General features: G+C 45.4%; 1 protein-coding gene across 4 annotated transcripts; it reads right to left on the bottom strand.

The window, feature by feature from the left end:
• Positions 1-3200: 3200 nt before the first annotated feature.
• LOC116494598 (UAP56-interacting factor-like) lies at positions 3201-15237 on the bottom strand. Of its 4 annotated transcripts, XM_032196548.1 has the most exons (9): positions 15097-15237; positions 12667-12810; positions 9110-9252; positions 6945-7072; positions 6081-6165; positions 5629-5669; positions 5469-5543; positions 4694-4805; positions 3201-3928 (listed from the first exon to the last, which is right to left on the bottom strand). In XM_032196548.1, exons 1-9 carry the CDS (start codon positions 15188-15190, stop codon positions 3833-3835), a joined length of 918 nt encoding a protein of 305 aa, XP_032052439.1. In that variant the 5' UTR covers positions 15191-15237; the 3' UTR covers positions 3201-3832. The 4 variants fall into 4 exon arrangements, with proteins under 4 accessions (XP_032052439.1, XP_032052435.1, XP_032052436.1 ...); XM_032196544.1 differs by having other exon boundaries at positions 3860-4805; XM_032196545.1 differs by having other exon boundaries at positions 3860-4805; positions 6081-6162.
• Between the last annotated feature and the right edge of the window lie 5556 nt (positions 15238-20793).

Below are 20793 nucleotides of genomic sequence, written 5' to 3'. Positions count from 1 at the left end.
TGTAGTGCCTGAGATGCTCTTTGGATCTCGGGTTTCTGTTTAAATATTTTGCCTGTGGTTTCTGGCTGTCTGAATGCCTCCAAGGACCCCTGAAAACCAACAACTGCTACTGCTGACAGCAGGCTCCACCTCTGCCGACGCTTTCCCTGGCACCTTTGGGCAGGGCAGCAAGTTTATGCACTGCCTGACTCCATTCTGCAGCCAGTCTGACAAACAGTGGGACAAGGACCCTGGTGCAACACAGGGGAGACTGCTGTGAGCCATTGCTCTGTGGTGGGGGGACAGTTACAGCTCGTTTTTACTGGAGAGGATTTGGCATTTCAGCAGAGCAGCTCCTCTTTCCTCTGCTGGAGCACACTCCAGCCCCTCTGCTTGATGCCTTGGCTGCTGCTTTGTTGCCAGGATGGATTTGATGATTGTGTCTGCCTAAAAGTATGCATTTTTATTCTCAAGGACCTTACAGCCACACTGCTCCTGGGGAGCTTTGGGACTCTGCATTGCTTTGGCAATAATGCCCCAAAATACTGGGGAGTCGCTTGAAGCACATCTCCCTGCACTAAAATCGTCAAGAACTGGCAAGTGGGGAAAACTGCAGGGAAAGCTGGCCTTCTCCCCACTGCCTGTTAGTGTCATTAAAGGCAGCTTTTAGCATCAAACCAAACACCCCATGAACAGCTAAGAAAATACTGAACGTCAGCACAAGGGATTAGATGGGAAAGTTGGATCGGATCCCTTGGGCACACCTCTTTTAGGCAGTTGTTTCAGGTGTGCTATCTACCACTGAAACAGGGGCTGTGAGAACAGTTTCTGAAGAAAATGTTCACTGGGACGCTGAGGTCTGTGACTGGAAATTTGTTTCATTAAACCCGTATTAATGTGTTGTACTATTTCATACTCCAAATTGCTATTCTGGGTCAAAAAGCAAGCGGAATGTTAGGAATTATTAGGAGAGGAACAGAAAACAAAGCAGAGTCCTTGCACAAATCCATCTCAAATATCATGTCTGCCTCAGCCCTGCCATCTCAGGCAGATGTAGCAGAGCTTGAAAAGGTATGAAGGCAATCACAGGTATTGTTCACCTTCCAGACAGTCAACATCAAGATATGCCAAGGCTCTTCTCCTAGAAAGGAGGTTAGCAAATACAGCACTAGTCTAAAAAAATCACAAAGGGCACAAAGAAGCTAAGGAATTAATATAATGAATATAGACAAAGAGAAAGCAAACTGCAATAATAAATTATGGAAGAAAACACCACCAAAAGTTGCTAAACACAAAGACACAAGTGTCTAAAGAAAGAAATCACCAGAACAGGGGGTTCAGTGCAGTAACTGAGCAGGGATGTGCTCCCTGGGATGCACTGCAGGGACTCTCTTCTCACCCTCTACAGTTGTTCCTGCATTTCTAAACCTCCCAGGCACCACCAGAGGTGTTAATCTGGAGAGCCGAAGATGGCTTTGGCTAGCCTGAAATGCAGTAGAAGTGTTTCCCAGGTTGCAGAGCTGCCCTGTCTTGGTGGCCACAGGCTGAGTGCAGGGTGGCTTGGCCAGTTGCTGCCACCTTCTGCTCAGGGGGCCAGTGGGCTGCCTGTGTGGCACTGGCACCCCCATCAAGACCACCAGAAACTGCCCAGCTGGACAAAGAGCTCTGCCAGGCGATGGTTAAACTCTGTCACACACCCTCTTCAAAGGGCAGCCAGATTGTGTGCAGTAGCTCACCCTATGCACTACTGGGATAACTTTAGAAAGAAAGTTTTTAGTAGTGTGGCAGAAAGGGGGTACTTATGCCTCAGTGAACTGACTGTGGCCCTTCCCAGTGTGTGTTTAGAATGACAGTTGTGATTTTTTTTGCTATGGATGAGTTTAGCACACAGCTAGTTTTGTTTCTTGCTGCATGCAAATTCACTCAGCTCTGTGAGGGAATCAAGCTAGAAAAAAATTGTAGATTTTATCATTAAGTCCTCCATTTAATTTAAGCAGTTCTTAAAAAAAAAAACAAAAAAACAAAAAAAAAAAAAACAAAAAAAAAAAACAACAAGGAATAGATTGCTGAAAAACATTTTCTAAGAGAATAGTATCAGAGTGTGCTCTGAACACCAAAGGGATGCTGCACTCATGGCTCCTCTCCTGAACAGCTCTATCCCTTTGCAACCTGGTGTAAGAAGGTATTGTTTTTTTTTTCTTAGCCAGTTTACCATCTTTTGCCAGTAGTTTTTGTGAATGTGCAACTGCAATCAGGGCTATTGCCATTTGTGACAGTATTTCCTGTTCATCTTCAGTGACTTACACATTATTTGCATGAAGAGACGAGGTCTTCTCCTCAGTTCATTAGACTGGAAATCAGGTTGCATTTCACTTTGGACATACTCAAAGCCAGGTCTGCTCCGACAGTTTTGCTGATAACATTAAAAGTGGAAGTGATAACAACCAAGATTTTACAAGGAACCTATTTAAAACCTCCCACTGCTTCAGCTGCGCTTTGGAGCCAGCTGACCCATGGAAATGGCTGCAGGAGCTTGATTGCAGCAGTGATGCTGCCACTGGGTTGGCCGAGTGCTCATTTCCATGTGAGGAGTAGGGAGTGATGCAATGGGGGGCAAAGGGGAGAAGCCCCCTGGGCACTCAGCACCATGCTGAGAGGCTGAGCTTGTGCCGAAAGCCTGCTGAAAGACGGTAAATAACTGGAGGTGACATTTGACAAGTTAGTTTTTTATTTGGTGTACTGGACTCATACATCACTGCTTAGTCAGCTAGTAACATTTCACACAGTCCTATAAAACCAACTTCAAGTCCAGTCTCTTGTTAAAGACACTTGGTGTAAAATGTAAAGCAGTCTATCAAATATTTATTTCAACAAGTATAGCTTAGGGCCCAGTAACAGGCTGTGTCCAGTGTGCTCAGTGCTGGCTTGCAGCAGTGGGTGGAGAATGGATCAGTGACTCACAGTTGGTGCAGAGCTTCAATAACAAATATCTAGATCCAGCTTGTTAACTTCTCACCCAACATTTATCGAACTGCTGTATAGCCTGGCCTTCTTCCTGCAACTGCAAGTTTGATTCTGCTGATACTTTGAGCACGAGTGGAGCTGTACCTATGAAATCCCTAATGCAGAACTACACAGCACTGAAGAACAGATTTGGGCTGGGGCAGCCCATCTGTGCTCTGTGCTGAGGAAAGCTGCTCCGGCAGCACAGCTGGCAGCAGCAGTCAGAACAGCATGGCAAACCAAACAAAACACAAGGTCCCAGGGCTGTCTAACAGGGCAGGGTGAGACGCTTAGAGGATGTGGGGGTCTTCCACTGCAAACATTTGGGTAGGGGTCCTGGGTGCATGCTGCAAATCAGGCACTTAGGTGGATGCTGGGAACGCTGGAGCATCCCTGGTGGTGCTGCTGCTGGGGCATGTTCCTTGCTCAGCCCCCACACATGCTCTGCCTCCCAGGTGGGGGGTGCAGGGGCCTCAATGCTGTCCCAACTCTGGGACAAGGTAGGGGAGGCTCCACAGGCACAGCCTGGAGTTAGTCCCCTTCTCTCTCACAGTGGTCACCCCCAGGCAGCAGGGGGTGGCCCCAGCACCACGGCTCTCCCTGGCACAGCAAATCCATCTCCACTCATCCCCTTCCACCTCCCCTGCTCCTCTCCCACCTGCCCTGCGCTGTGGCCCTGACTCTTGTGCTGCCACGTCCCTGCCCTCAATCACTCGCTCATTCTGTGTGTAAGGAAGGAAACGGCAGGTTGCCAAATTAGCTATCTCAGAGGAAATCTATCGAGTTTTATTGAGCTGCCCATTACAGGGCCTGGACTGCTGTCTGCAGTCCCTGTGATGAGCATGTAGTGCTAGGGCATGGTGACCGTCCGGCCGGCGCTCCGGGCTGCTGTAAAGCGCCTCTTATTCCTCAGACCAGAGAACCTCTCATCCAGCGTCAGGCTGGTCTGCAGGGGAAAGGGAGAGCGAGTCAGTCCTGCGTCTCATTGCAAAGCACAGCCGGACCTGTAGCAGGGTATTGATTAGAGCCCATCAGTCAGGACGGTGCTTCACAGCCAGTTAGTCAATTAAACCACTCATCACACGAAGACAAGGAGCTCGACAGACTGTGTGCAGCTGGAAATCCTCCAAGCAGTGCCCAGCCCCAGGACACCGGGCATCCTCGGCAAGAACAGGAGCAAGCAGATGGCATTTGAACACAAGGCATAAGAAAAAAAAAACAACAAACCATCCAGACAAGAAGTGCTGGCAACGCAGGATGGTGGAGCAGGATTTCTGACCCACCCCAGGGCTTTTGGAGCATATGTCAGTGTAAAAGTGGCACCAAGGTGGTCTCCAAAGCAAAAAGAGAGCAAAGCCCAAAGGAGGTGCTGCATGTCTCCAAGGAGGGGGGAGCACTGACAGTGAAATGGCTGCCCCCGGCCAGGCCCACTCACGAGGAGCATCTCTCCGCTCTGAGCAAGCACAAGGACAGGGCAAGAGGGACCAACACAGCGGGAAAAATTGGGCTGAGTCTGTAGCTGCTGAACAGTCTTCTCTGATGCCATAATTTTGGCAAGCAACCTAGCCAATATGGCTGCAGGACTTTCATCACAGGTTGTGCTAGATAAATGCAGCTGGCGGCCCTGAAAACCTGAGCGTGACATTAACAGCTTAGCAGCAGGGCTGCAGCAGGGTGCAAGGTGCCGCCTGTCCCTTCGGCGCTCCTCTACCTGGTTTGCCATTGCACGGAAGTTGAACCTCAGTGTCACCCCCTTGGGCTGGGGCTTGGCTGCCCGTGGCAGGGGCCTCTGGCTTCGCAGGAACGGGCGCTTGGATCCAGGCCTGGGGAAAGCACAGATCTGCAGTCAGCCAGACAGCTAAGGCAGCTCACTTCCTATCATCTGCAAACTGGCAAGGAATAAGGGAACCCCCTGTGCACCCCGTGCTTCCCACAGCATTAATCACTGCGGTCTGGGTGAGTTTAAGGGGTGATCAGCTGCTCTGCAGGCTGTGCTCCAGCACTGTGGCTTTGTCATATCACAGCTATCAGGGGCTGCTCTCTGGGCTGAGTGCCCTCACCCACCTTTCTTCCTGCCCCTGCTTGGGTGCCAGATCCTGCACATGCCCTGACCCAGCGTGGAACTGATGCTGAGCTCCTCCAGCCACGCTGCCCGCGAGCAGGTCAGTGCTGCTCCTCCTGTAGAGCCACTACAAGCTGTCCCTTCAGGGTACGCACTGCCACCAGCCATGGCAGCAGAACCTGGCTGGGAGCGCCTCTGTACTGCCCCCCCGCCTCACTCCACCTTACTCCAGATAACAACCCAACCATGTGTAATTACCATCTCCTTTCGGATATGCCAGAAACAGAATGAGGCAGCATTTGCAATCCATTTGGGGGCTGAACCATTCACTCAGCCCTCAAGAAATGAAGCTGCAGTAATGCTAAAGGGATTTGCAATGGCTTTTGTAGGGCTTCCATCCTAACAAATCACCTCATTTACTTACACATTGGCCTGTCCTGCCTGGGGATTAGCCACAGAAACCGTCAGAACTGCTCCAGGGCTAGGTTTCACTTGCCACCTGCCAAGACAGTAAGACAGCTCTAGCTCTGATTCAAGCCTGAAAGAGCACATCACATTAGCAGTGTGCCTTTTTCACCAATTACCTTCGCATCCTTGGTAGTTTCCCTTCTGCATTAGCATCTATCTGCAATGAAATAAATTTTAAAAATCACTTAATTATATCTCAAAAACAATTATTCCTTTTCTGGTAATTCATTTGGTATATTTGAATAGTTCTTTCTTTGTGTGTCATCAAGAAAGTTGCTCATCTTGGGTTTCCTCACAGCACAGGCAAGGCAACCAGCACTGAAGTTTCCTCTCCTTGTGCTGCTGTACAAGCTGCAGACTTCTATCACCTGCCCATGTTTTACTTTCCAGATACCAGAATATTAAGCTGTATTAAAAAGCCCTGTCCTAGGAATATATTCTCATATATTCTCTGTAAAGTCATCCATCTCTCCCAGTTACTTTTGGAAGGAAAGATACAACTAAGCAAGGGCTGGTAAAACTGAAAGGTCACCATCTGCAGGTTGTCAAAAAATGCATCTGTACTGACCCCTCTCTGAAAGTTGGCTTTGGAGAACCGCTGCATCATCCGCTTCTGCTGGAAGCCTGGACCCCTGTTCAGAAGGAAAGGCCTGCTGGTAAGAAAGGAGAGAAAAGGGCAGAAGTGAATATGATAGCAGGTCTCTCCTAAAGTTTAATGATGAAGTACTCAACTGAGTTTGGTATTAAAAAGCAATATGAGAAGCACTTGAGGAATATTTTACCAAGTTCAGCCCCAAAGGTTTTTCAGCAAAGAATTCCAGTGAAACAAGTTTTTCTGCTCAAATGAAACAGCAGCTTGTGTTTGTTCTGAACTCTTCTCGTTAAAAGAAAAATGATAGAATAAAATCATAGAAAAAAATGTGGTCAGAAGGGACCCCTGGAGGCCATTCAGTCCATGTTCTACTCAGGGCAAAGAAAGACAGGACTGAAACCCAGCTTCCATTTGAGCAGGGAGAACGTAAGGACCACGATGAGATAGACACTGGAGCTGGGCCCAGATCCCCGCAGCCTGGACCCATCATGGATCCCAGGGTGCAGCATCTGTTCCCACAGCTTCACTCTCTGCCTCTCCCTTCAGAATGGAGTCTGTGTTTCCTGCTTTTGTGAAAATAAAGGATATTTCACCCTTTGAAAACTTTCCCCAGAGTGACATATTAGAAGTTTAATAAAAATATAAAGGTCACATTGTGCTTGCTAGAATAATGCAACAGACCTCATACCTGACTTATTAACAAAAGGTTGTTTCATATCCAGGTGCATTCGTAACACACCCAAGGTCCTTCTCTCATGTCACATGAACACGCATGCTGCAGCAGACCAAGAGTGGAGCCACAGATAATTGCTGAAAACCAGAAATTACCAAAGTTTTTACCTTCTCCCTGGGGCATGGGTGCTGGCAGCAGCTGCTCTGAATCGCTTGGGACCCAGGGGTGGCCGTCGCTGTGCCTCCTGCTGCCCACTGCTGCTGCTTTTGGCGAAAGCATCTTCGGTCTTGTTGCCCTGAAAGAGCAGTAAGAGCTCAGTGGTTGGCACCTGCACCGCTGCCATGCCAGGCAAAGAGGGAGCGACCAGGAGCGACAGCATACAATCGTCCTCCCCTGCTGACTGCCACTGCCTGAAAACCTGAGCACCTTCATTTGGCATTTTCTTCAGCTCTGTCTAGTGAGTGCAGGCTTGAGAACATTCAGTACTGAGGTGCCTGCACCACTCACCGACACATTTGGTGTCACTGGTGGTTGCATTGAGGGGGTTTCAGCCCTGTCCTGTGTGTTCTGCATTCACGTATTTCCATTCGCAACAGCTTTTTCTTTGCAGCTTCTGCAGTCTTGCAGCAGAGCCTTTGTTGTTTTCTTAATGGGAAACTGTTTCCTCACCAAACCTATTGAAACCTGGCCTCTTCCATTTGGCTTGTATAGCAGGAATATTTCTACCAAGCACATTGCTGTACTCTTAGTGTTTGGATTTATTGCACACCATTGTCAGCAATCGGTATGCATACCGCAATTTCTGGGCATGAAATTACAAGTACTAGGGAGAATGCCTCATCCTAATTGTACAGAAATACAAAAAAAAATAATAGTCTGTAGAGTGCAAATCTTACATAAGTCAAGCATTATAGTCTTGCTCCGGTTTCTTTTCAGTCACTGACTCTTTCTTGTTCAGACACATAAATAGCCCAGTTGAACCCCAAAGCATGAAGCACATCAAAAGACATTAGCACAGGTCCTCCCGCAATTACTCATACATACAGCCACTTACTCCTTTCAGTTAATTTCTGTGGGACAACTACCATTACTGTTACTACCCAATAACTGAAATGTTTCCACATTCTCCTCACTAGGTTTATTTACACACACACACACAAAAGCTGCCGTAGAATTATGCCTCCCAGCAACTGCTTATTGCTTTGTTAATATTCAGCCCTACTTAATATATACCTGAGTCACTGCAGTTGTTATTTTCAAGAATAACCACACTTTATGCACATGCATGCTTAGTTTAGGTTTCCCTAACTTACATTTCCAGGACAAAGCCATTAAAGGTGCCATCATGTTCACCAATTTGCTGTTTTTAAAAGCTTACTGAGCATATGTGACCTCCTAATTGAGTGAATTTCTACCAATGAAGGAAAAAATGGCTTCTTATGACAAAGGACTGTCTACTTGTTCAATTCCCACCTTCTACACCAAGACAGTTTAATTTTAGTGATACTCAGAAGAAAGCTCTTAGAATTAAGTTAATGGTGAATGCATAGTTTTTCCTTCTCGAGTCTTAAAAATAACTGAAAAATTGAATGAAAATATTTCACTCTTTTTAAAAGTTTTTGAACTGAGACAAAATTTAAATATTTAAACTTGAGAGAAGGAAAGCTATGAACGACAAAAAATGCATTTTACATTGAAGCACTTGGGCAATCTGACCTGTGGTTGTCATAGCACTGGTAATCAGTGTCCCTGGGGAAGGCTGCACACTTGCTAGTACAAAGTACATCCCAGAAGCAAAGGCACCTAAAGTCACAAACATTCTGTCCTTTGACTTCACTGGGCCTTGGAAAATGCTCTGGGTGGCAAGAACTCATTGAGAAAGATTTTAAAGTATTTCCATAAGAACAAATTCAATGTCTTCTCATCTTCCTATTATCTAAATGATAATTCCATGTCATCTCTAAGTAATGACAGGAAGACGAGAAGACATAAAATTTGTTTTCATGGAAATATTTAGAAATATTTTAAAATATTTTAAAAACAGTTTTTAAAAAAAAAAAACAAAAAAAAAAAACAAAAAACTCAAACATGGAATCATATTCAGTAAAAAAAAAAAAAGTCAAGTCTTAAGCTTATAAAGCCAACAGGAAAATTGCTGTTTTATATGCGTATGTCTGTACACACCTCTGCATACAAATGCTGTGCATAGGCATACAAAAGACTGTGCCTGTGCATTTTTTATGTAGATTGTTCTTGGGTGATCCATAATCAGAAAATCTAGCTGATTACTACATGACATTTAGGAATAGCTGTACGTTCTGTACTCCCCTACCTCTTGAGCTGATGCCTGGCGATTTAAAGGGCTCACTCCATTTAATGCAGCAGCTGCTCTTCTCCGAGGACCTGGCCCAGTATTCCTGAATTGTCTTCGATTGTATTGTTGTTGTCCAAACCCCCTTCTAAAACGGTTAGGTCCTAAGAAAATTAACAGTTATTTTAGCAACCTTCAAAACTCAATTTAGGATTACAGTTTTTCAAATGTATTACAAGGTTAACTTAATATGATATAGGAGTAGCTATATAAGTAGTGAGACAAGAAATTCATAACTGTATTCCAGAAAAGTAAATTAATTTTGCAGAATATAAAATAATTTATCATACCGATGTCTCACTCCGACATTTTCATGATATATATGACTGACAAACATATCCTTTGATTTGAAAGAATACAGAAGAGAAAAGCCTTCCACAGTTCTGCTTCCTAATAAAGGCAGGAACACTCACATCAGGAAACCTGTCAATCTGTTGTCAGAGCTCACACTACTATGAATTAACTGTGAAATGGAAAAGCCTTTTGATACAGATACGCAAGTGACCCAGGCATCTGGAAGCCAAACTTGCAGCAGTCTGGAATAGATCTGAGTGCCCACACTATCTCACTTGGTAAGTGACGACTGGCCTACAATTATTTATTTTATTTTAGCTTGACATATCCTTACTTACTGCATATATTGAAGGGGGCACCTTCTACTGCTGTTTTATGTTACTGTACAATACATACACTGAAACCACACACCTTGCATTTAACTTTTTCCCCTAAGCCTGTTTATAATTTTTGAGTGTGCTGAAGTGTTGGGTGAGAGGAAAGCACTCAGTCTGTCAGACAGCAGCACAATGCATTAAAGCTTAATTACTCCATATGACAAACTTCTGTAGTCATAATTAAATAGGCATTTTCCAAGCTGCTATTATCAGTGAAATGTGCGTACATCCTCACCAGGGTGTATAAATCAGACATAAAGCAGTGAATTGCAGCGGGCAGTTAACCATGTGGTTAAAACCCCACACCAGAGAAGAGAACCTCAGTGACACAAACCAGGGAGTGGTTAGGCACGTGTATTGATTCCATACCATTGATTCCTACATCACAGCAATTTATAATGACTTAGAGCAATTAGAAATGAAGCGCTCTGAGGAAGTGGTGACATTGCTGTCAAGGGAACAGCACCGCGGTGATTAATGAAGGCTCCAGCCCCAGGGCATAACAAGGGGCTCATCCACAGGCTGGTGGCACTGGTTACAAGGCAAGAAACTGACGATCATTTGAGCTGCTCTGGCTCCGAACAATGAGAAGCACCAAGGCATGCCTGTGGCAGGTACCTCACAGCCAGCAGTCATGGTGCTTGGCTCCCAAGGGCAGAAAATATTGGTTGGTGACATGCACAAAATGCAGTGCTGTTCACAAGTTTTGTGGGACCAGTAGTTATGTCTTGGAAAAGATGCCCTTGCTGCAGAAGACATGCAGGTGTGCAAAACTCTGTCTGACAAACACCCAGATTTTAGTACTCGGTGTCTTCTTTGACCAGATGTGGTCTTGCTGTATTTACCAGCACTTTGTTGTTCCCTCTCACATCTTTCTCCACAGTTGTTTTTTTCCCTTTCTTGTTCCCTTCGACAGCTACTGTGTGCTTTCCCTTCTCTCTCGCTTGTTAACCAGACCCCTCTCCCATAGGCCCCCAAGCCTTGCATTGCAGCTCGCCTGTACACTGGACAGGGCAACTTCTTTCGAGCAAGAGAGACTGAGCTCAGCTGCTTTTCCAGGGTATTTCACCAGTGCAAAGGGAGGGACAGATGCAAAAGGCAACCCCGACTAGAAAGTCACGCTCCTGTCAGTCGGTTCCTATTAGAGAGCCTCTGCTCAGCAGTGCACTCAGGCGCATCGCAGCCAATGTAAATAACTAACTGCGGAGCCATCAGCTCTGAGGGGCACCCCGTGTATGCCGGCTGGGGACCAGGGCCTCCGTCTGTCACGTGGATGCTGAAATGTGACACACGGGAGGCTTCATCTCTCCAAAAAGTCTGGAAGATGCTTGTTGATAAAATAAAGTTTGAATAAAAGCTCACAGCTTCAGCAGCTGAGGAGGACCCCCACCTTTGTCTGGGTGCCCGCCCTGAGCCTGGCATTAAGCGCATCCATATTGGCCAAGAGCTGCCTCTGCCCAACAAGCCCAGTCTGGGGAAAGGCCCTAATGTCTGAGACACTCTTTTTGGAGGAGATTTGAAATTCATATTTCTTGTCACTAAAAATCATCATTCCCCCACCACTGAGGAGATGGTTCAAGCCAAATTCCAGGAGAGATAACAGCACTTCGCTTGTATGAATTCTCTTGCTGTTTCAATCAGCATAATACCCTTCTCCATGCTCAGTCATTACAGTACTGCGCTGTACTGATTATCATTTTGATAATGGTTATCACATCTCAGCCCACAAGGGGCTGCATTTCAGCAGGGACTAAAGTGGAATGAGCCCCTGAAGAATTATGGGCTTAATTCCTGGCCCTGCTGAGCTTCCTAAAATTGCTACTGACATCAGCTCCACACAGCATGGTGGATCTCTGCCCTTGGCAGGGCTGAATTCAGACTCAGTAAAACCTGTAAGATACTAAGACTAGCAAAAAGTCATTCTACAAATGAACAGAAAAAGTTCTCTTTTCCAAGCTTAGCTACAAAAAAAAAAATAAAAATGTAATTGTTTGATTCATTTGATCTGCTTGCAGTAGTCTCTATGTGGAAGCGTGGAAGAATATCAAATACTGTGTTTCTTTTTTTGACAGAAAAATCAAGGAAAATTATCAGCACTATTTTGAACCAGAACGATTCTCAGTAAGGCAATATGTAGCGGAGAGTGAGAATGAAAGAGTGGGAGGCAAATCTGAGACGACCAGGACTGCTCCCAGTGATGCCACCATCCTAATGTGTCACTTGCACTCAAGGGGATGAATGCAAAGACATTGCTGCAAAATGTCACTACAATCTTCAGTTAAATGATTTAGCAGTAATTAAAAAAAAAAAAAGCAAATCTTTGATAAATTTATTTATCAAATGGCATTTCATGCAGCATTGCAGTATTTAGCGTTGCTTTAGTTTTGAAGATAAAAGCTAGTGGAACCAAACAGAGATTACAGTGATCACATGGTATTATAAAAAAACTCATCATAAAAATAGCACGATTGGCAAAAGTGACAAATTAGCTCCAATAACTGAGCTAACAAGACCATTACTGAAGGGGTAATTTAAGTGTGTTCTGGGAAAAAGAGGATTAGGAAGAGGCATAATTAAAATATGCAAAGCCAAAAGGGAATAGAGAATAGATATTAAGTCACTTTGAATTAGTAATTCATGAGAGGGTGGGATAGAAATGGATGAATTTATCCTCTAAAAGGGCCCTGATATTCCATTGTTGCTGAGAGAAAAGCTGTTCAGTGCCCAAGTACATATTATATGCATACAGGAATTCGATAGGAGACAGATTTAGGAGCTGTATTTTGTCACAGAAACGTGTTTTCCAGGGAGGCAACGCAGCTTTGCTGGCCCAGGGCACTCACGTACCTTGCAAGTTTCTCTGCATCCAGGCACGGAAACGGGGCCGCCCGAACCCGTACGCCGAGTTCCTGTTCTTGATCTGCTGCCTTCGCCTGTCCCCTGCAGCTTTGGCATCTGTTTGTTCTTTCCTGTGGCGTTTTATGATGTCATCTAGATCAAAATGGCAAAGGGGAAACCCATAAAAGCTACAATTTCTACCAACATCAATTTCCACTTTTGGTACTTGAGATTGTCCACAGTAAAAACGGGGCCTGCGGTTCTGTGAGCTGTGGTGGCAGACAATGAAAGATTAAGCTTAGCTAGGAAGCATAGGATCAATTTACTCAGCTCCTGCAGGCTAGAGATTAAGGCGCAGTGAATTATGTAAAAATGTGTTACCATCCGGCACATATCTACCATGTGCAGGACAGAGATTTCAGACTCATGTCCCACTGAGGGATCCACTCCCAGAGACTTTGCACAAACATCAGGGAAGAGATTTTTGCAGGGGCACTGACTGAGAGCTCAGTGCTGGGCAGAGAACATTTACGGAGGAGGTCTGACTTGGGAGGCTGTGGTCGATGTGGTCAAAGTGAGGAGAACTGGTAGAAGCATCCATGCGGTGATGGCCACTCCAATGCCCTCCCTGCCACCCAGGGGACACAGAAACTGCACCGTGTAGGGGACACCAGGTGGCTGTATGATGTTTTCCTTTCCTTTTCCATCTTCTGAAGTCAACACAGCTCTGTGAATGACTTCCCTCACTGCCTTAAAAAACCAAGGCAAGTTTACTTTTAGACACAAAGCTCTATCATGAAATCATCCCAAAACAGCTCAAAGCAGCCCATTTCTCACTGAGCTGGTTTGAAATCAAGGGGGGCTTTTTAATTCAAGCTGTTCCAATGAAGAGGAATGGCAAAGGGACATCTTCCTCATTAATTCATATTTTCCAACAATTTCCTCTTTTAACCTCAAACCTTCCAGAAAACATTTATCAACTAATAACACAGCATCTAGTATGCTCCAAGCAGAATGCTTTAACTTTTGCCAAATTAGTGAGGCAAGAAGTGTTCAAATCAGGCCTTTTCCCAGGCAGAGACTACTCTAGCTCCTTAATGAATCACTGGAGTGGAAGCACAAAGTGCCATTAGCTTTCAAAGGGTGATTATCACAAACAGCAAATTATACCTCCAGCACTTGTCACCTGTCATTTTCTATCAAGAAAATCCTGTGTCCAAATTAATACAAGGCCCAGAGAAAGTGAACAAGAGCAGATGTAAGAATAGTCTGCGTGACTGCTTTTGTGATTTCTCTATCAAGTTTGCTAGGAAGAGAGCACATTGGGAGAGGCTGTGCAATGCTCTTGGTATGAATGCGCTAATGTTGTCAGCTAAGTGTGCCTTTGGGATATGTGCTATTTGGGGCACAGACTGCTTTGAAGCATATCGACAGCAGCCCTGCCTGCTCGGCAGGGAGGTCATCACAGGCGTCCCAGGTCGGGCTCTCCACACTGCGAGGAAAAGCTCACTAGGAGCAGAGAGGAGATGAATGCTCAGCTGCCTGGTCTATTGGTGTTTTGGGTATCACTTGTTACCTTTTCTTCTTTTCCCATAAATACGATGGGGTTAACAGGGCAACGTAATGGAATACTAAAGTGAGGGGTCATTTAAGGTACTGAATGTGGAGGTGGAAGCAGAAGGTCTGACTGAGGGAAGTGTTAAGGGAGAACAGAAGAAAGGGGAGTATCACGTACCAACAAACAGAAGACAGGTGCACAAGCAACACCATGGGGAAAAACAAACAAACAAACAAACAAACAAATGAAGTTAGGGACCAAACCAATTATTGCTCTAAATCCTCATACCACCATTAAAAGGCATGTGCATCAGTATCAAGTACCAGCTTGAGCTGGCTGTGGAAAATGTTCTGCTATTCCTGACAAGTGGCTCACTACTGGGATATGACACAGGGCTTCTGTCAGGAAGCTAACCCAGTCTTAAAAGGTGCTGGTGGACTTTCCTTCCACAGCGGCGCTGTCACCTGGATAATCCACCAAGATCGATAGGCCAAACCCCGCCGTCCCAGTCTTCGGAGTTAATACAAGGGCAGTTGTTTATGCACAGCTCCCATATCCGCTGCCAGAGGAATGACGAGCATCACGAGCAAGCAGCTATAAATAACCCGCACACCCCGGGCTATGTCTCAATGTCTCATCTCCGTCTTTCAGTCGTGAGCCTCTCCCGGCCCGTGCCGCTCGACCTCCCCCCCTAAAGTTTCGGGGCGCTGCCCGGAAAGCACCGCGACGGCTTCGAGCCCCCGATTCCTCCCTCGGCTGCGCCTCCCCAGCCGGCTTCCCCCCAGCGCAGCCGGGGCTGGCAGCGCCCCGCGCCCGTCCCTGGCTCCTACCCCCCAGCAACCCAGCTCCAAGCAGCACCCCCAGCCCTGCTCCGGACCTACCCAGGGACATGTCAATCTCCTCGGCTCCCGGCTGCGGCCCCGCCGCGGGGCTGGGGCTGGGGCCGGGGCCCGGCTGCGGCCCCGCCGCCTCCATGGGCTCGCAGGGCGCTGTGTGCCGCCGCCTCCCCGCTCCTCTCGCAGTGCGCCTGCCCGGAATGTGCCGGCACCCGCCGGCGGCACCCTGCGGTGGCCCCGGCACCCTGCCCGGGTCGCCTCGGCCCTCCGCCAGCCGCCCTCTCTCCCGGCCCGCCCGCTGCTCCCGGCCCTGCCCTGGCGCTCTGCCCGCTCCGACCCCCCCTGCAGTCATCCTCGGGGCATCCCCGCTCGGTCCCGGGAGGTTTTTGTGCAGCGCCGCCGGGCACCGTGCCCCAGCCTCTGTGCTGGCGGTCTTCTCCTCCCGAGCCCTTCTCCTCTGGGGTTTATGGCAAGAGGAAGAGCTTCGGAAAGGCCTTTCTGAGTGATGGAGAAGGAGGAACGGCTTTGCTTCATTTTGAAAGCTAGAAAGACGTGGTAACTTGAGGAGGGGAGGCACTCGTGGCTTGTATTCAGGAATGGAGCTTGCTGTCTGTACTCGTGAGCTCTGGGAGCAAGCATCATTTGGGACTGTGCCCTGAGCGCCCCTGGACCACTCACAGAAGTCCGATTCTTCGGGGGATCTTTCAGTCTCTAGGTCACATCGGTTGTGGCACTGGTGCTGTCCTGCACCTTGAAAATCACCTAAACTGTCTTCCTCTACTTTTAGCTGGATAAAACTAAACCAAAGTGGTAGAAGGGGGAGAAAATCCCTCCTCTCCCACAGGTTAGCAATACTGTACACAAAGATCATATTTTTCTAAAGTGTCTATACAAGTGCTCTGAGATAACCTTCCACACTGCATACATAATAAAGGCCACATAAGTCTCAGAACTAAGTCTGCACATTCCGTGTTTTCAAGACATGTTTTCCACAATAGCGTGCACTTCAAATAGGGAGAGAAATTTCTACATGCAAACAAATCAGGGCAAAGATTGCCTTCTGGTATGTGTGTAGCTCTTAGCAAGATGGAGTACTTGTGAAAGTGTTTGTTTAGGGAACTGTCCTTTTGTAAAAGAAAAGAGCAGAGACACCAACAAATAACCTTAGCTGGTTTTTGCAATGACACTGCAGGATGACCATTAAAGTATTTTAATGCAAAATGTTAGGAGGCTAAGGTTGTGATACCCTGTGATTCTGTGATGTACTAGGTTTCCTGCAGGTACTGCTGCTGCTCTTTGGGGTTCCCTGGCTCTAATGCCCTCTAGTCCAGGAGCTTTCCCTTCAAAGGGACCCATTAGCAATTTCCCAGCAATTTAGAGAAGTCAGGGAAGCTGCAACTGCTGGGGTAGGAGTGGAAGTATACACATAAACCTGGTCTTTAGCAATGGGCTTGGAGAGGTGGTCTACAGCAGTGTCAGCTTTTGGCACCAACAAGCGTGTTGGAGAAGGGCCCTGGGAGGTGTCCTGGAGCCTGCTGTGAAGCAGGAATTTCCAAGGAGCTGCAAGAGAAGGACTGTAGGAGTGGGCTGGAGTCTCCACTGAGTACAGGTGAGATGTGGATTGTATGGCCCAGGTTTCTGCACTGGTAGGAAGCTGGAGTTGGTCCACAGTAAGGCCAGTGTAATGAAAAGCATTGTTACCTTCTACAAAATCATGTTTAATTATATTGTCAGAGTATCTAAAATCAACAGCTGAGAGATTTCCAATAGTGTCTCCATTTTATCATTTTTAGTGAAATAAATAAGAGACAAAACAAGACAAAAGCAGAGTTTTAGAAATATTGAAAGCAACTTAGTAAATAGGAGGCATTTTCAAATGATAGATTTTTTTTTTTTTTAATTGAATTACAATAAAGCAATTTCTCCTTCACTAGATGAGAGATTTTATTACCTATTTTTCTCTAAGCCACATAGGATTTAATGCAGTGATAAAATCTTTACGAGCCATATTTCTGCATCTGGGAAGTATGAGCTGATACACACTCTGTTCTCTCAGCTGCCAGTCTGTGCCCTCTTAATGTCTTGGCAAGTGTCCCATTTGCTTTGTATGTCTAAGCACTGCCGTCAACTCAGTTCTGTGTAATTTCTCACATTAGCAATGTAGGTGTTACATGCTGGACTTGGTGAAAAGGCCCTAAGAGCCAGAACCTCTTGAGAAGCAAAATCCCCCTGCCCTGCAGAACACTGCAAGTATCTAGCAGACAAAATCGACCCTGCATCCTAAGATAGGAATTTCAGGAATGTGGCTTTTTGAAGGTTAAAGTAGCGTTATTAAAACAAAACAAAGCAAAAAAACACTTTGCTACATTTCCCTCTAGAACTGTTTTGCATTGACTAAATCACACTGTAGCAACCAGCTGTCAAGCTAAGCCCTTGGAGCAAACTGGGGCAGAGATTTCTGCCAAAGGTGCCAGGTACTCCCCTCACTGAAGGCATATGCATAATGAACTTTTTCACAAAAAAAGAAAAAAAAGAAAAAAAAAGTGTTATTTCAGGGCAATGAGCATTTCAATTTATCAAATGCTCCTTTTGTCACATAGCCAAACCCTAAGGAACCCTAGAAGGCTTTTAGCTAAAACAAATAAAAATAGAAGTCAGTGGGAGAAGAGAACACATGCCAGCATCCAAAGACTTGTATTATCTGAAATATTTTCTCAGTCTCTTGGTAGATTTAGTGAATCTTCTGCATGCTACAGAACCTGTGATGATTTGTTGTTGTCATAAATCTTATGCCTTGATATAAAAGTATGTATTTAAAATTAATCCTGACCACTTTGCCTGTTATTCTTAGGGGTGTCTCAACTTGCAGTTACTTAATAACAGAAATATGACTGTTCACTTTCAGTGAAACAGACCCAAAACTACATGATGCATTAGGAAATAAATGAAGGGTTTTTCTTGAGAAGTAGGTCAGGATGGTTGTAGGAACACATGTTAAGGAAGCGTTTAGCATCTGCATACATACCTTTGTATCTGCTGGTATGGAAGCACTCCACCGTATATCAGAATTGCTCAAAGCATAAATAGCTGCTTATCTCAATGGGCCAGAATTCCTCTCAGGTATTTTCATGATATTTCGTATTTTGCCCACAAGGGGGAGTGTTGAGGCTTTTTAATTGGTTGGAGCTCTAGGAGAGTAATTCAGCAGTTAATGAGTACTGGTATCCGTATAGCTTCATTAGCTTGCTCCGAAATCGGTGCACCATCATCAAAGAGCTTATGTTTTATTGTTAGATGCTGAACATGGCCTTTTAACCATGTGCTGCTACTTGATAATCATCTTGAGAAGATGGAAGAGAACAAAACTGTTCTACAGGCTTACTGAGAATACAAGCCTCCTGATCTTGCTGATTTTTCCCTTCATTAACCATTCCTAGAATGTGAGCTACTTTGATGATAGTACTTCAGCTTTTATGCAAAACTTATGAGTGGATGTAATTAGGTGGTTGAGGTGTGTATCATCAAGTTCTGCTCAGTGATAACAACTGTTCACTGACAGGTCATCCACTTCTTGTTAACAGTTAATGAAGAGCTCCATGATTTGCTTAATGCATTTAGCAGTTGCAGTCTGGGTACTGTAAGACTGCAAGGGATTTAGAGAAGGATTTTTTTTTTTTTTCTCTGTATGTATGTGGATTAGAAATGAGATCTCAGCCTGGTATATGCAGAACTACTCTTACTAAACCCATTAGCTATACCTCTGGAATATGCAGAACATCCTTAAAGTCATCCCATGAAAAGTATGTTTAGAGCTGGAGGCCTACAGGATGATGTCACACCAAAATGATTGTATTAAAGCACACTACAGTTGATCATCTTGTGTCCGGTTATCTAGGACAAGGTCACAACAGTTACTTCCTATCTTAGACAGTCTTTTGTGTCATAGAGATGTGAGTTGTGAAATGCATGGCATACTTGATTAAAGATAACTGCAATAGCATGAGCTTGGACTCAACCCACACATGTACAGGATGACAGGGGACTTGGTAGCTCCAGTGCAATCTGTATCCAACCTACTTACATCCCAGCAGAGGGAGATTCACTGATAGAGCATGCAGCTTTTTTGCTGGTTGCTTTGTTGCTGGTTGTGTAAGAGCAGTTATAGTTCATGTTGCTTCTCAGAGGCTCTTGATTTAGAGTAAACCTCCAATAAAAGGTATGTATTTCAAATTTTGCCAATAAACAAACAAGGAAAGTATGCTATTGCATGGCAAACACATTATTCAAAATAAATAAAATATAATAACAACTAAAAAATACTTCTAGAAATCACACTAGAATGACCAGTTAAGGATAAAAAAGATAAAAGACCTCTGTGGCACCATGAGGAGGTATTTCCAGTGTGTGTAATTGGAATAAGTGGTAGTTGGAATTACATCTTTGAGGGTAGGAGCTGCCCTCCCTGCTGCCTTCAAGAATGTATTTTCTGGTGCTCAATGAAGCATTGCTAGCTGTACAAATAATCAGATGCTCCCAATGGAAAGGGCACTAGGAACCTTCTCATTAATGGATCTGCTGTTTTATTGTGTTCTGTACAAAAGACTTTTAAGAATAGATATTGCTCACCAAAACAAGCAGATGGAATCCCGCTCACTTTTCTATTGAAGCATCAGATACTGTAGTATTTTGAGTTATCTCTAGCTCTTTCAAAATGATGTTTCAGATAAATCACCACCCTTTAGCACTGACAGCGTGCTGTTTGCCTCTTGACCTATTTGGTTTGCTTGCTTTTCTTTCAATGTGGGACAAATGATACCATTTTAGTATGAGTCTTGAATCTGGTTATTTGGAGATTATTTAAACTCTCTGTGTGAGGTCGTAGACATTTGCAGGTCTTGAAGAAGAAAAGCAGTATCAATTAGGAACAGACTGTACACTGGTATGCAAAGTGAGAAGGAACTAAAGAGTAATCAAGGAGATGGCAGAAGGATCATGTGAGTGCTGAAATAACTGTGAATGTGTTATCTCAGTACCTCACATGTAGGAGGACTGAGGCTACTCATAAGGAAACATAGTAAGAACATTATGGAAGCTCTGGTGTTTAATTGCTTAAAGCAAGGAAGTCTTTAAAGACTGCAAAGAAAGGTCAATGCTGACATCTTAGGAGGACTTTGTTTCTCACTGCAAAAGGCAATCCAGACTGACAAAGATCTGCTTTGTATTCAGCTCAAGTATTTATTTCAGGAACGCTGAGATCTTTGGGGATGTCTACTCAAGTCAGACCCTGCAGTTGCTGCTTGGCTTGAGGTGCCCAGAGCTTGTGCCAGGCAGCAGAGGTCTGCAAATCCAGGGGAAGTTCTGGGGAGCATTACACCTCATTACACCCCTGAGCAGTGTCACTGTTGCAGTGCTTTGATGCTCTTGTCATGCGCAGTTGCCCAGGCCACTGACCTGACCTGGGACACAGCCTGCAGGACAGAAGGGGATGTTATGAAGGTACATGAGAGATAAGGGACTCCACTCTTGCTTTCCCTACGCTTCTTTCATAATCAGTTTTGTACCAGCATTTCCAATCTAGATGACCCTGTCTAGCTTTCTCCAGAAGGCAGCGCTCAAGGTAAATGTGGAGCTGTGAGCAATGATGCTGAGCAGTGGTCAGAAGAGGTGTGAGTGCAGCATAGCAGGCTGGCCATACCGCTCTTGCACTTCTTCGGAGCATGGCTTGGCTTAGTCATACCCAGA

The sequence above is a fragment of the Aythya fuligula genome, chromosome 13, assembly GCF_009819795.1.
Source record: "Aythya fuligula isolate bAytFul2 chromosome 13, bAytFul2.pri, whole genome shotgun sequence".
Taxonomy (NCBI): domain Eukaryota; kingdom Metazoa; phylum Chordata; class Aves; order Anseriformes; family Anatidae; genus Aythya; species Aythya fuligula.
The sequence above is the reverse complement of the archived record's forward strand: the minus strand, read 5'-3'. Positions and strand labels throughout refer to the sequence as shown.

Excerpts from the sequence above, each read along its gene's own strand:
- LOC116494598 (XM_032196544.1), bottom strand. The coding sequence starts at position 15,190 with ATGGAGGCGGCGGGGCCGCAGCCGGGCCCCGGCCCCAGCCCCAGCCCC. Across the intron at positions 7,073-9,109 it reads GCCAGGCATCAGCTCAAGAG|GGCAACAAGACCGAAGATGC; the intron begins GTAGGGGAGTAC and ends CTGCTCTTTCAG. Across the intron at positions 5,670-6,080 it reads AAGCCAACTTTCAGAGAGGG|ATAGATGCTAATGCAGAAGG; the intron begins GTCAGTACAGAT and ends ATTTCATTGCAG.